General features: G+C 40.8%; 2 protein-coding genes across 10 annotated transcripts in view; one reads left to right on the top strand and one right to left on the bottom strand.

Annotated features, from left to right (window-relative positions):
* axo (axotactin) overlaps positions 1-14,784 on the bottom strand; it is a 96,993-nt gene that overhangs the window by 30,324 nt on the left and 51,885 nt on the right. For all 8 annotated transcript variants that reach the window (XM_070208337.1, XM_015168338.3, XM_032435495.2 and 5 more), the window contains exons 13-14: positions 4,303-4,550; positions 3,791-4,246 (exon numbers count right to left, since the gene is read on the bottom strand). In XM_070208337.1, coding sequence (XP_070064438.1) covers positions 3,791-4,246; positions 4,303-4,550 — 704 coding nt within the window. The remainder of the gene's footprint in view (positions 1-3,790; positions 4,247-4,302; positions 4,551-14,784) is intronic.
* Positions 1,090-3,551, top strand: TTLL1B (Tubulin tyrosine ligase-like 1B). Of its 2 annotated transcripts, none has more exons than XM_002060006.4 (2): positions 1,090-1,514; positions 1,872-3,551. In XM_002060006.4, exon 2 carries the CDS (start codon positions 1,953-1,955, stop codon positions 3,423-3,425), a length of 1,473 nt encoding a protein of 490 aa, XP_002060042.1. In that variant the 5' UTR covers positions 1,090-1,514; positions 1,872-1,952; the 3' UTR covers positions 3,426-3,551. The 2 variants fall into 2 exon arrangements, with proteins under 2 accessions (XP_002060042.1, XP_015023836.1); XM_015168350.3 differs by having other exon boundaries at positions 1,866-3,551.

Genomic DNA, 14,784 nt, shown 5'->3' with positions numbered 1-14,784 from the left:
CCAATTGCAAATTTTGGTAAATTGCAAAATTTCGCAAAAGCCAAGCTGAATGCAGTCCGGTATTTGGCCCAAGTGCAAAATGCCAGCCTGTGCTTATTAATTAAGGTAGCGCTTAAAGTGTAGTTAAACACAAAATTGCAACTGTTTACGTTTATCGGCTTAAGGGCTTGTTGTTGTTTAAATAATTTAATTTGGTTTCATTTATAATTGAAGCTTACTTCGATTTGCCTAAAGCTAGTTTGAGACTTGTTGATTGGTTTGTTATTATTATTATTACTTAGTTTAACAATTCACACTACATAAATCGCTTTTCCCTTTGGAAGCGGAGAGTCGAAGAGACGTTTAAGTTGTCTGACAATAAATAATGTTGGACTTAAAGCTTGATATTTTATAAATTAATTATATAGGTTTGTCATGTAATGTCCAAAACTCTGCATAAATTCTTATTTTTGCTGGAAGCTTTAGCTGGAACGCATCATGATATTCTATAGATTAGATAAGATTTTGTTTGTTTAAAAAAGATTTACCAAACGTTCGTCTAAGAGGCGTACTAATCGCTAATTTGAAGGTACGAACCCTCCTTAAGAAAATTATATGTTTCTAAATAAAATATAGTTATATATAAATAGCTTCTTAAAAGCTTTTGATCCATCGTCTCCATGCATAAAATTATACAAACAATTTTTGTATCACATACATTCTCAATAATATTAATATTTCGTCCTGCACAACGCCGGGCAATTTCCTCAAGTATATAATAAATAATCAAAGCCACGTTGTTCACTTGATAAATTCCAACTAAAATTCCACGCTTATTCAGCACTTAATTCTACTATTCCTATTTCCTCTTATGCATTTTGATATATCTATATCTCGTTTGTCTATAAATGTGAGTTTAAAAATGATTTAAATGCACTTGAAATGCAATGTTTATTAAAAGCTAATCCAATGGACGGTCATGTGCGCGTTTTATGGCCGGTGTGTTTGCCGCTTCAACAATTTATTTTCAGTTTTATTAACATATAACTACGAAAAATTTCAAACGAATATAAAGCAGCTGCATGTTTTTTATGCCATACAGAGAAAAGTTTTGCCATTTCAATTGCTTTCATACAGTTACTTTTTTTTCTCTATTTCTTCACTTTAACTGAGTTTAACAGGCACACACACAGGGACAAAACAACAACAACAAAAAAGGCAACATTTCAAGTGCAAATAATTTTTGGCGATCGGAGTGCACGGATTTTTACAGTGCGTGTGTGTTCGTGTTTGTGTGTGTGTGTGTGCGCAAATTTTTGGCATATTTGCAACTTAACTTGCTAAACTATTTACGAAATTTTCATGCTGCGCTCGGCGGCGCATAAAAAAACTGACAGTGAGAGCAGAAACCGGAGTGAGCGCGGGAGCAGGTAATGCTGCCAGGCAACCGCTGCTAAACAGTTGTGCATATATTTTGGAGGACGAAAGGAGGACAGGAGCTCAGGCTTTGTTGGTTCAATAAAAAACAACAACAAGTAAGAGTGCGGCAGTCGGGTGTGCACGACTAGAAGATACTTAGAAATTAGCTTCCCTTACGATAATTCTAGCTTGCTGCTGTCTGTCTGGCCTGTGATCGATTATTATCGATATCATAGAAATGCCAGAGATATTGGCTCCTTTTGCGTATGGTTATGGTATTGGTGGAATAAAAGGTCATAATTTTAAGTGTATAGCTTATAAAAGTTTTCGATATAAAGACAAACGGGCAGACAAACAGACGGACCTACATCAACCTGATTAAGAATAGAATAGTGTGGTAGATGCTTTCTTCAGCCTATTGCAAACATTTCGACAAAACAAATTTACCCCTTTCCCATTTGCAAAAGCTGCAGGGTGTTTAAACACGAAAACAATATCAAACAAGTGAGGAAAGGGGTCTCTCGAAGCTAGGCAACGTAGCCAGCCGCCTGTCAATGCAGGGCCATGTCAGGATTTACAGCGGCGGCGGCGGCGGAGATGCGGCACTTTTGTATTATGGCTGCGCCGGGCCCGTGGGCGACTGGACGCAGCGCATCGCCAGTTTGCAGCCGACAATCGACCAGAGCGTGGCCACCATGTACGGACGGCTGCCGGGCACAGGCAACGGTGCGGTCAGCGGCGGCGTTGGGGCGGGTGCTCTTGGTGACAGGGTGAAAATTGGCTTCTGCACGGATTTGGACAAATCGGTGCTGGTGAACAACTTTGAGAAACGCGGCTGGCATCAGGTGAATGGCGACGATGATTGGCATTTCTATTGGGCTGGGGTGCAGACGTGCCGCAACATTTTCAGCGTGGACAGCGGCTATCGGATGCACGACACCCAGATGATCAATCACTTTCCCAATCACTATGAGCTCTCGCGCAAGGACCTGCTGGTGAAGAACATCAAGCGTTATCGCAAGGATCTCGAGCGTGACGGCAATCCGCTTGCGGAGAAAACTGAATCGAATAACTCGAGCGGCACACGTTATCTCTATCTGGACTTTGTGCCAACTACCTTTGTGCTGCCCGCCGACTATAATATGTTTGTGGAGGAATATCGCAAATTTCCGCTAAGCACTTGGATCATGAAGCCGTGCGGTAAGTCTCAGGGCGCTGGCATTTTCCTGATCAATAAGCTGAGCAAGCTGAAGAAGTGGTCACGCGAGGCGAAGGGTCCCTTTCATCCGCAGATAGCCAAGGAATCGTATGTTATCTCGCGATATATTGATAATCCGCTTTTAATTGGCGGCAAAAAGTTCGATTTGCGTCTTTACGTGCTCGTCACCTCGTTCCGGCCGCTCAAGGCGTATCTGTTCAAGCAGGGCTTTTGTCGCTTCTGCACCGTCAAGTATGACACAAGCGTCACGGAGCTGGACAACATGTACGTCCATCTAACCAATGTCAGTGTGCAGAAACATGGCGGCGAATATAATACCCTGCATGGCGGCAAATGGTCCGTACAGAATCTGGCGCTCTACTTGGAGGGCACGCGTGGCAAGGAGGTTACCGATCGCCTGTTTGGCGCCATCTCCTGGCTAATTGTCCACTCGCTGCGCGCCGTGGCGCCCGTCATGGCCAGTGATAGGCATTGCTTCGAGTGCTATGGCTACGATATTATCATTGACAATGCTCTGAAACCCTGGCTGGTGGAGGTGAATGCCTCGCCCTCGCTAACCTCGACCACGGTCAACGATCGCATACTCAAGTACAAGCTGATCGATAATATACTCTCGGTGGTACTGCCACCGGATGGTATACCGGATGTGCGCTGGTGCAAGATACCCAGCGCGGATGCTTTGGGAAATTTCGAGCTGCTCATCGACGAGGAGCTGGCTGCACACGATGAGGCGCAAAACAGCAACAACAACAACAACAACAGCTCCTCGCATACCAAATCCTCGAAGCTCAGCAGCCGCTGGAAGTGACGAAAGTAGCCCCGAGCTGAGCCGACGCGCTCAGCTCACAAGTGAGAGCGGTGCAATAGCTTATATTTTAAATCGTATAGCCGTGGCAATGTGTTCCGAATAAAAGTCTACGTGGAGAAAACTTAATTTTCTAATCCAACTAAGGTGTTCTCGAAGGTATTTTGTGGCCGACCGTGAGGTAGGAGGAATTCAAGATGGAAGATGAATTGTAGTGTCTATCTATTTCTATACAAACTGGACCAATGCGTTTAAAGCTAACATCACGAAACTTTATAAAGGTTTGTCTGTCGTGAAGTCTGTCGTGTCAGTGTAAGCAGCTGCCTATCTGTGAGATACATTTGGCCTGTCGGTCAGGCATGACTTACCCTTCTCCGGATTACTCCAGGGCTTGTTGGCATACTCATCCAGCAGGAGAGTGCCGCGATCGATGCTCACGCTGCGCTGATTGACATGCATGCGAGTCTCCTGTTCGCCGCGCACAATGGCCACCTGAATGCTCTTCAGATTGGCCATCAGGGTCTCGTCCAGCAGTGTCAGATTCACGATCTCATCGCCGTAGTTGTAGAGGAAGACAATCTCGCGCGATTGACTGATGTACAGATGCACAAAGTTGTTGTAGTGATCGTTGGCATAGAGCACCAGGGAGTTTGTGTCGTAGGTGCGCAAATTGATTAACAGATCCTGGCTGAGTATGCCCTTGAGCATCTCCCGCTCGCCCTCGATGCCGTGCAGCAGTATGGCGGCGGTGGCTCCCACGCTTAAATAGTTGCGCATAAGAAATGCTTCGCGGTTGATGAACGTCAGCGCCTTCTCGTTGATGTCTGCAGGCAAATGGATTAGCTTTGAGGAGCTGGATTGGACCCAGCCGTCTACTCACTTGTCTCACAGAACTCGCCAATGTGGGCCCAGGGATTGTTGCAGACGCACTTGAAGCTGCTCCAGAGCTCCTTGCACTGGGCGCCGTTGCGGCATGGCGAGGGCACACAGGAGGGTTTACAGTCCTTGATTATCTCCGATAGATGCACAGACATGTAGCTGTAGATGTCGAGTATTTCGCCATTCACAACCAGACCGCGAAAGCAGCCAATGAGGCCAGCCTTAACAGACAACTTCTTCAGCAGGTCACTGCAAATGCACAGAATATTGCTCGAGGATTATGCCATATTACGGCAGCTTCTCATAACTATTCAATAACTTTTCTCTGCTGCGAGGTACAGCGTGCAGTGCAAACAATAATATCAACGTGAGACTCGAACTTGCCCTCGCTTTACTTTGCGCTTACTTTATGCAAATAAAGTGTAGCCCCAACCTAACGCCGTGTTGACGTGGTCGCGACGCCTTTGGGCTTTCAAGTTGCTCGCCTTGGCAAATCGAAGCAGACGGACTGGACGCAGGGACCAATCGTCCAATATAATGGCAAAAGTTGCTTCAACTCATCTGTCTGCTCGTTTATTCGTCCACTTTTGCCATTTCTTTTTTTTTCGTAGCCTGGCGCCCTTTTTTTTCTTAACTCCTTAGCATACTCTTACTTGGAGCGGGCTTGTATAACTAAGTCATTGAATTATGCAGAAACTTAAAATATTGTTTCTAGAAATATTGAAAGAACTCATCCAGCATCGCCTGGGCTAAATTTTGGGTAAGAAACTTGTTATTGTTCTCGTTGCACATATTAATTAAGCTTTAAGAAGAAATAGTGCATCCTCTAGAGGTTGATTAGGTGGTATCTCTTGATCTTGATATTTCTTCACTTTCCCTTCTTATTATCTTAAGTTAAGGAAAATTTATGATGAGTTTGAGTCAGCGTCTTCCCGCTTGATGGTCCGACGCTCAGTCATCAGGCTTCAGTTCTAACTCTTTTATGCATTATATTTTTGTATGGATAAGAAAGTGAATGGATAGAAATAGTTTGAACCGTCGACTTCTTGCTTGATGGTTCAACTTTCAAACAACAGGCTTCTTCAGGTGCAATTCTTTTATGTATTATTTTTTTGTATAAATTGAAATATGTATTTCTGTGCAACTCTTTATTTCGCATGCAGAGTATTAAAACTTCCTCTTTGTCCTCTTGACACTTTCGTCCTGGCGTCTAGTAAACTTATACTCTTTCACTCTTTTTTTTTATTCCAGCAATTTGCAAGTTTCGTTCGCTTTCAACTTTTTGCGCACTGAATCCGTACCCTTCATTTCCCTACCCCCAGCCCCCACACAACCGCTAACCCCTCGCTTTGTAGCCAACAATGAATTGGCCAATAAAATCTCAAGTGTAAGCTTTTGAAAATTAAAGTGGCGGAAATGTCTTGTTTATACGCGTGCAGCGGCAAACTCCCCCGCCAGAAGCAGAAGCAGCAGCAGCGGCAACAACAAAAGTTGCTCAAAAATGTCTTTCTAAATTATGTAAATTTCATTACAAGTCGCCGCAGTCGCTTTCGCTGAGTGTTGTCTGCGAGAAAAAGCTCTAAGTAAAATTAAAATTCTTGTTTTAAATAAAAGAAATTCTCAACTTTTAACGCGTATTGGGGTTTTTCAAGTTTTTTGTTTTGTTGATCCCTCGTTTCCGTGTGCCCAAAAGTGGGTATATTGCATTTTATATGGGCAAGAGAAAGCCTCACCGTATAGAGTATTTATTCTTGATCAGAGTCGATCTAGATATGTTCAGTTTTAAGCAAAGATTTTTTTTTTCGATAAATATGCCCTGAAATTAATAAATATTGATTGCCGCCCTTGATTTTCAATATACGCACATATGTCACAATGTCATGACAATCAGATAATCGGATATGCCTGCTTACAAGTTGCAGATCGCCAGTTCAAATTCAACAGAAATTATTAAAGGGATAAGGATAAGAAGTGTAAAAAAAATAAAGATAAATGGCAAAATATATGAGATTATTTCTTAGGAAGGGTTTGAGCAAAAGAGTTTAGGGATCAAATGCCCTTTAGAGATGTTAGCTACAATAGTTTTTTGTATTCGAAATTATGCATATAAGCCGAGGCTCGCCGGTAAAATACTTTTTAACGTATAGTCACATATAAATGCACATATTTTAGAGCTCTGTGCAGGGTATTCGGCTAGTCGTGCAGTCTCACTTGGCTTGTATTCTTTTGTAATTTCTTTTCACTTTGTCGTCGTTTTGCCTGTAATTGTTTGTTAAGTTGTGTAATTGTTCTTTAAGCGCTAAACTTATTGAATAATGCCAAGCGAATTGGCCGGCAGGCAGGCAATAAACGCGTCCTTGCCCCGGACACGGTCCCCAATCCCGGTCGCGGTGTCCTTTACCCAATTGCAAGCTGTAGCAGCTATTAAGTCATTAGTTTTTGCAACATGTGTGGCATTTTGTGTGCATGCACGTGGCACATGTTAATTTCTCTGCATTTTTATATATATATGTATATTTTTACATGTGTTTTTTTTTTGCTTTTGAGCGTCACCTACGACAACGTCAGGCAGCAGAGACAGCGTTGCGCATACGCCGCGTGCAACGCGCGGGAGGTTGCACGAAATGAAATTTAGCGTTTTGCCTTGCAAATGATGTGCCGTGTGACTGGCTGACACTTGGCTAAAAGGATTTGCACGCTGCTGGGCTGGCTGGGCCAAAATAAAATAAAAACTTGCGCAAAATTAACGGCAATAAAATGAAAGAAATTTGACAGCCTATAGAGTGCAGAGCGGGGTGGGGCGGGGCGGTCGGAAAGCAGCAGGATGCAGCCGGCTGGAAATCCTATTAACGTTGCAAACGCGCAAAGTGCGAAGCAATTAAGAATTTATTTAACACCGTCACAAGCAATTAAGCACTTTTCATTCATTCACGGCCGCTGCGACGACACGCGCAACACACACGACAAACAGGACATGGAGGACACGGAGGACACACAGGACACAGGACACATGGGACGGTGACACATTTTTGGCCGTTGGCAATCGCCGTTGCTGTCCCTGTTTCCTGCTGTTGGCCGAATAATTCGCATATTTGGCATGCCAGTTGTCTGTGTTTTTTGGGGCGCCCATGGCATCTGCTGCATCCGCCGGGTAATCGATGGCCATGCAAATGATCAACAGGACACGACCACGGACACGGAGACCGCGCGCTTGCTGGTACTGCAGCTGCTGTTTCTAAACAACATGACACGGCCAGAACAAGGCCCAGACGCGCCTCTGACAAAAAAGCCGATTACAACCATCATTAGCGGGACAGCAACTCTCCCCAACTCGTTATATTCAGCTGACATTTTAAAACCACCCAAAGCTAGGCATTTGCACAATTGGAACCAATCGGACAGCAATCAAGAGGGCTCCACTAGGTGATACCCTGCGCCTAGCGAGTGTTGCCTTAGGCCTTAAACTGTACTTCACTAGGTATCACCAATTGTTCCACGAGGCTATCTTTACTCACTTGTATATATCACACTTGTGTATTACTATAATATACCCTGTGCTCAGCAAGTTTCCCATTACAAGTAATTGTTAGCTCAGCAATTGTCCCACTAGGTTATACCCTGTACTCAACGCCGAGTTGGCTTATCCTAAATAGACATAGTTCAAAAGTTACCACCTTCGTTACTTGGCCAAATCTCATCCGATTTTCATGACGTTTGTCTTTTTCTTCATGGATTTCCCTCTATATTAATCTGGCATTTAATTCTGAACACCCAATTTTTAGTCGAAATTCATGTCAACATCTTAGCCGAAGATTCGTGAAGAGACATGGGTCAAAATTTCCCACCTCCATAACTCGCCTCAATCTCATCCGATTTTCATGAGCTTTGTCTTTTTCTTCATGGATTTCCCTCTAGATTAATCTGGCATTCAAATCTGAACACCGAATTTTTTGTCGAAATTCATGTCCAAATCTTACCCCAAGATTCGGATATAGGTATGGGTAAAAATTTCCCACCCCCATAACACGGTCAAATCTCATCCGATTTTCATGAGGTTTGTTTTTTTCTTCATGGATTTCCCTCTTTTTTAATCTGGCATTCAAATCTGAACAACGATTTTTTTGTCGAAATTCATGTCCAAATGTTACCCCAAGATTCGTATATAGACTTGCGTCAAAAGTTCCCACCCTCGTAACTCGGCCATACCTCATCCAATTTTGACGATGTTGGTATTTTTGTTCATCGTTTTCCCTGTACATTAATCTGGCATTCAACCCTTAATACCGATTTTTTAGTCGAAATTCATGTCAACATCTTAGCCCAAGATTCGTGAAGAGACATGGGTCAAAATTTCCCACCTCCATAACTCGCCTAAATCTCATCCGATTTTCATGAGCTTTGTCTTTTTCTTCATGGATTTCCCTCTAGATTAATCTGGCATTCAAATCTGAACACCGAATTTTTTGTCGAAATTCATGTCCAAATCTTACCCCAAGATTCGTATATAGGTATGGGTAAAAATTTCCCACCCCCATAACACGGTCAAATCTAATCCGATTTTCATGAGGTTTGTCTTTTTCTTCATGGATTTCCCTCTATATTAATCTGGCGTTCATATCTGAACAACGATTTTTTTGTCGAAATTCATGTCGAAATGTTACCCCAAGATTCGTATATAGACTTGCGTCAAAAGTTCCCACCCTCGTATCTCGGCCATATCTCATCCATTTTTCACGATGTTGGTCTTTTTGTTCATGGTTTTCCCTGTAGATTAATCTGGCATTCAAACCTTATTACCGATTTTTTAGTCGAAATTCATGTCAACATCTTAGCCCAAGATTCGTGAAGAGACATGGGTCAAAATTTCCTACCCCCATAACTCGAGCAAATCTCATCCGATTTTCGTGAGGTTTGTTTTTTTCTTCATGGATTTTCCTCTTTATTAATCTGGCATTCAAATCTGAACAACGATTTTTTTGTCGAAATTCATGTCCAAATGTTACCCCAAGATTCGTATATAGACTTGCGTCAAAAGTTCCCAACCTCGTATCTCGGCCATATCTCATCCATTTATCACGATGTTGGTCTTTTTGTTCATGGTTTTCCCTGTAGATTAATCTGGCATTCAAACCTTAATACCGATTTTTTAGTCGAAATTCATGTCAACATCTTAGCCCAAGATTCGTGAAGAGACATGGGTCAAAATTTCCCACCTCCATAACTCGCCTAAATCTCATCCGATTTTCATGAGCTTTGTCTTTTTCTTCATGGATTTCCCTCTAGATTAATCTGGCATTCAAATCTGAACATCGAATTTTTTGTCGAAATTCATGTCCAAATCTTACCCCAAGATTCGTATATACTTAGGTATGGGTCAAAATTTCCCACCCCCATAACTCGATCAAATCTTATCCGATTTTCATGAGGTTTGTCTTTTTCTTCGTGGATTTCCCTCTATATAAATCTGGCATTCATATCTGAACAACAATTTTTTTGTCGAAATTCATGTCCAAATGTTACCCCAAGATTCGTACACAGACTTGCGTCAAAAGTTCCCACCTCCGTAATTCGGTTAAATCTCATCCGATTTTCACGATGTTGGGCTTTTTGTTCATGGTTTTCCCTGTAGATTAATCTGGCATTCAAACCTTAATACCGATTTTTTAGTCGAAATTCATGTCAACATCTTAGCCCAAGATTCGTGAAGAGACATGGGTCAAAATTTTCCATCTCCATAACTCGCCTAAATCTCATCCGATTTTCATGAGCTTTGTCTTTTTCTTCATGGATTTCCCTCTAGATTAATCTGGCATTCAAATCTGAACATCGAATTTTTTGTCGAAATTCATGTCCAAATCTTACCCCAAGATTCGTATATACTTAGGTATGGGTCAAAATTTCCCACCCCCATAACTCGATCAAATCTTATCCGATTTTCATGAGGTTTGTCTTTTTCTTCATGGATTTCCCTCTATATAAATCTGGCATTCATATCTGAACAACAATTTTTTTGTCGAAATTCATGTCCAAATGTTACCCCAAGATTCGTACACAGACTTGCGTCAAAAGTTCCCACCTCCGTAATTCGGTCAAATCTCATCCGATTTTCACGATGTTGGGCTTTTTGTTCATGGTTTTCCCTCTAGATTAATCTGGCATTCAAACCTTAATACCGATTTTTTAGTCGAAATTCATGTCAACATCTTAGCCCAAGATTCGTGAAGAGACATGGGTCAAAATTTTCCACCTCCATAACTCGCCTAAATCTCATCCGATTTTCATGAGCTTTGTCTTTTTCTTCATGGATTGCCCTCTAGATTTATCTGGCATTTAAATCTGAACACCGAATTTTTTGTCGAGATTCATGTCCAAATCTTACCCCAAGATTCGTATATAGGTATGGGTCAAAATTTCCCACCCCTATAACTCGATCAAATCTTATCCGATTTTCATGAGGTTTGTCTTTTTCTTCATGGATTTCCCTCTATATAAATCTGGCATTCAAATCTGAACAACGATTTTTTTGTCGAAATTAAATGTCAAAATGTTACCAGAAGATTCGTATATAGATATGGTCAGAAGTTCCCACCTCCGTAACTCGGTCAAATCTCATCCGAATTTTACGAAGTTGGGCTTTTTGTTCATGGTTTTTTCGCTAGATTAATCTAGCATTTAAATATAAACACCGATTTATTATTCGAAATTCATGTCCAAATCTAACATCAAAGACTGTCGACTGTTAGCAACTAGTTAATTTATTAATGTGATACGAAGAAGAAGAAACACTTAAATTGAGTCTGCATAATAGTTTTCTAAAAGCAAGGAGTTTACTATTTCAATTAAAATGATGAAAATAAAATTCTTTTAAGCCAATTAAAATGTAATTCCATTTTTTTGCCGTCCAGCTGTCAGCAGCGAAACAAACTTGAGGAACCTTAATTCAATTAATTAGTTCAAAAGTCATTTCTGTAATAAGATTAATAAGCCAGATTTTCAGTAAATTGTTATACTTCATATTGACCGCAGTCTGTCCCGGGGGATTAATTGAAAGTCCATCCAAGTTGGCTCGCTTTCCACATGCTGCTTTAACGTGTCCCGCTGCGTTAAGGTCCTGCTCTCGACCCGTCTGCTTGCGTCTCGTCCTTGTCTGCGTCAATATGTTGATTAACTCATTTATTTATGAGCTCGCACTGATTCCGCTTAATGGCTTACGCTGCACTTTGTACACAGCAGACCACTCGCTGTATCCTTGCCGTGTCCTTATAAGTCTACTGAGTACTTCAATATTTGTATACCCTGTATTCAAGGCAGCGTTAACAACCGTTTAACAAAGGATCTCTCAGTTTGTTCTATATCATTAACTTTGTCAGAAATAAACTGGCAGACCATGAACCGAGCCTCAAACCGGATTATGTGTGTAAAGACGAGTCTCAACATTAACCGAATCATATATTCAAATTTAAAATCATCATGAATGTTTGCTAGGTTTACGTATAAATGTTTCCCAGACTTCACATTCGCTTAATTAGTCAACACAAAAGTTTTGACAATTTCCAGGAACCGGTTCAGGCAATAACATTTTTTTCTGTATTTACGATCAACTTCGAACCTTGAACCGGACCGCCAAACATTTTCGTAGGTTTACCTTTAAATGTTCTTCGTCGTCAAGTTTTCCGTCAAAAAAGCTAGGCTCTAATTCGGTTTAAATCAAACCAGTTTAAAGCCTAACTTATTCTTAATTTATAATGAACCACACCTTTAGGCATATAAGTTGAATAAAAACAACCCAAACATCAGTTGAATCAACAATTACGTTTGTTTAAAATAGTCCTAAGGAGCCATTGGCAATGGTTCGAACCTTGAACCTAACCGCGGAACATTTTTGCTAGGTAAAATTCTGTGAAGAGCCGAACCCCAAACTGAACCTAATTATATAAAAAGTGAGTGAATGGTTCAAACCGTGAATTGAACCAGCAAAAGTTAAGGACATGTTTGATTTGTCTTTTAAATTTAAAAAAAAAAAAACATAATTTTCCTGTTTTATGGTATGTTTGCAATTAGTTCGCAATATCCTTAAATCAATTACAGAGTATCTCCTGACGGAGACTCTTTTCGCAACATTTCCGCTTGTTTTTTTTTATGTATTGCATTACATGTACTCGGGCTTGTAATACTCCTTGTATGTATTTTTGTTGTTGTTGTATCCGTTTCTCGAATTCCTTTTTTGGATATATAAATTGAACTCCATAATTGGCCGACTGAAATCGAGTCGGCTCGCTTTGGTTTTGGGCTCGGGCCGGGTTATATAAAGCGCAGCACTTTACCGTTAATTACTTTGCGTGTTTACCGCTCATCGAAATTTTATGAATGGCTCGGCCCGCTGCGGGTTTGAGGTTAAGTGCAAATGTGTACACATTTTCAGCTTATCCTTTTTTTTTTTTGTTCTCAATTTGATTTTGCACATTTTTAATAATTAAACACACAGACACTCGAAATGCTCATGGCTTGTTAAGTGCCCCAGACCGAAATCTCTTCCAGTCCCACATGTCTCCATTCTATCTATGACTGTGCACATTTGTCTGTCTGCGTGTGTGTGTTTGTGTGTGTGTCTGCGGGGAAAAAACTTTATAAATTATGCCAATCAAGCATAAGCGCGTTTTAAGTGCGCAAACTGCCAAAGGGGGGCGCAAAAAACGCGACGCTGCTCGAAAGGGGTAAAAAACGCGCTCGCGAGTTGTGGGCGAGTTTGGGGCGACTTTATGCCCACGTTACACGCCCCAGCCCCGTCCCTGTCCCCTCGGCCCCACCGTGGCTTGATTATTGATAATGACTTTGAAATGAATTTCCAGCGGGAAGTTAATTTAATTATGGCAATTCTTTTGAACCGAGTACTTTGCGAATAAAATAGCATCGATGTGGTGCAAATGAGTGCCTGGCAACGGCAACCGGCAGCACAAGTGCTTGGCTGGCTAACGGAATTAAAAATGTAATATAAACAATGTTTTGATTAATGATTACGCAATATACTCATGTGGCAGACGTGTGGCTCAAATAAAGCTTTAAGCTGGATGATAAACAGCAAAAGTTTTGTTTATAAATTCGCGAACATTTTGCTGCATACCATAATTGGTTGTCAATGTATATCAAAGCAATTAAATAGATTAAATTAATTAAAGAATAATCGAATGAAATTAAAAAATTTATAAAGGCATTTTCTTAAGTCTATTGATTAAGAGTTTGAAAGTGGAATGTTTAAAAAAATGACTTATTTTTTGATTTGAATGGACACGAACCTAAGTTCTCACGTTTGCCAGGCGGACGCCTTTCCACTAAGCTACTGCCAGCAATTAAATTGCTTGAGCTGTAGCATTGAAATTGTGAGTGAAGCAATTTTAAGGGAAATTCGACTAAACAGTATTAGTAAAATTTACGAGTACAAATAAATTTTTAAGCTCTTACACAATATCACCTAATTCCCGGCGAAGCATATATACAAAATATTTTATAAGCTCTCAATACGCTGATTAAAATAATAAAATTAGGAAAGAAAAGGGAAATTTCGATGCAATAAGAAAAAGGACAATAAGATTGTAATTAATTGTTTGTACTACTGTACTACTATTGTGCCTTTACTTGATCTTTGTGTCATAGATATTTGTCCCATCTAAATGCTTGCATATATGCAGAGAATATTCCGTGTTTAAAAGCCCACGACTCTGATATACTGATTCTGTGTCTCTGCACAGTTTATCAGAATGTGCTCTGGATTGTTGAACAGGGTTTGCAGGCTGAGTATGTTATTTCTTGTAAAAAAAAGCCTTTAGGTATCACAGTTTTGCTCATGTACATTTGGCTGTCCGTTTTCTGTCTAGTTGCCTAAATAGTTTGTTTCTAGATGTTTGTCTCTAAATGATTAAAAAGCTGACAAAATGTGGTTTACTATACAAAGAATGTGTCTTAGTAAGTGTGTGTCTCTGCAAGGGCTTTCCCATTGAATAACTAAGGCCCCCAGAAAGTTGATCAGCTTCCTTCTGTCTTCGTCTGCGAGCTCTTTGAATAGGATATGAGCACGACCCAATACCCAGTAGATGTTTATTTTATTGGTCATTTCCTACCTATTTAGAGTATTTAAGGCTTGCCCAGACATAACTCTTTTGGTGTGAGGTGCATAAATTGCCACTTGGCTATCTAAGAACAAGTTGTTATGTATTTGATCTAGGCTGAAAGTTGTGCTACGGACTCTGACTACTTGCGAAATGCTTCATAATTTCCCTAAAGAAATAAAAAAAGCAAATTCAGAGTCCGCAGACAGCAGCCCTTGCACGTAATTGTTAAGCTTTAATAAAAAGTGGGAATGTTTGGGTTCGAATTGTCAAATTGTTCAAAACTGTTTGTTTAATACTAAGGGGCTTACGACTAGCAAAAGTCTTGCTAACTAGCTGCTTGAATAATCACTGACTACGCCCCGCCATGAGATTTGGTT

This window comes from Drosophila virilis, chromosome 3 (assembly GCF_030788295.1).
Source record: "Drosophila virilis strain 15010-1051.87 chromosome 3, Dvir_AGI_RSII-ME, whole genome shotgun sequence".
In the NCBI taxonomy this organism is placed as follows: domain Eukaryota; kingdom Metazoa; phylum Arthropoda; class Insecta; order Diptera; family Drosophilidae; genus Drosophila; species Drosophila virilis.
The sequence above is the reverse complement of the archived record's forward strand: the minus strand, read 5'-3'. Positions and strand labels throughout refer to the sequence as shown.

What these genes read in the sequence shown, in the direction of transcription:
- TTLL1B (XM_002060006.4), top strand. Translation starts at nt 1,953, where the DNA reads ATGCAGGGCCATGTCAGGATTTACAGCGGCGGCGGCGGCGGAGATGCG.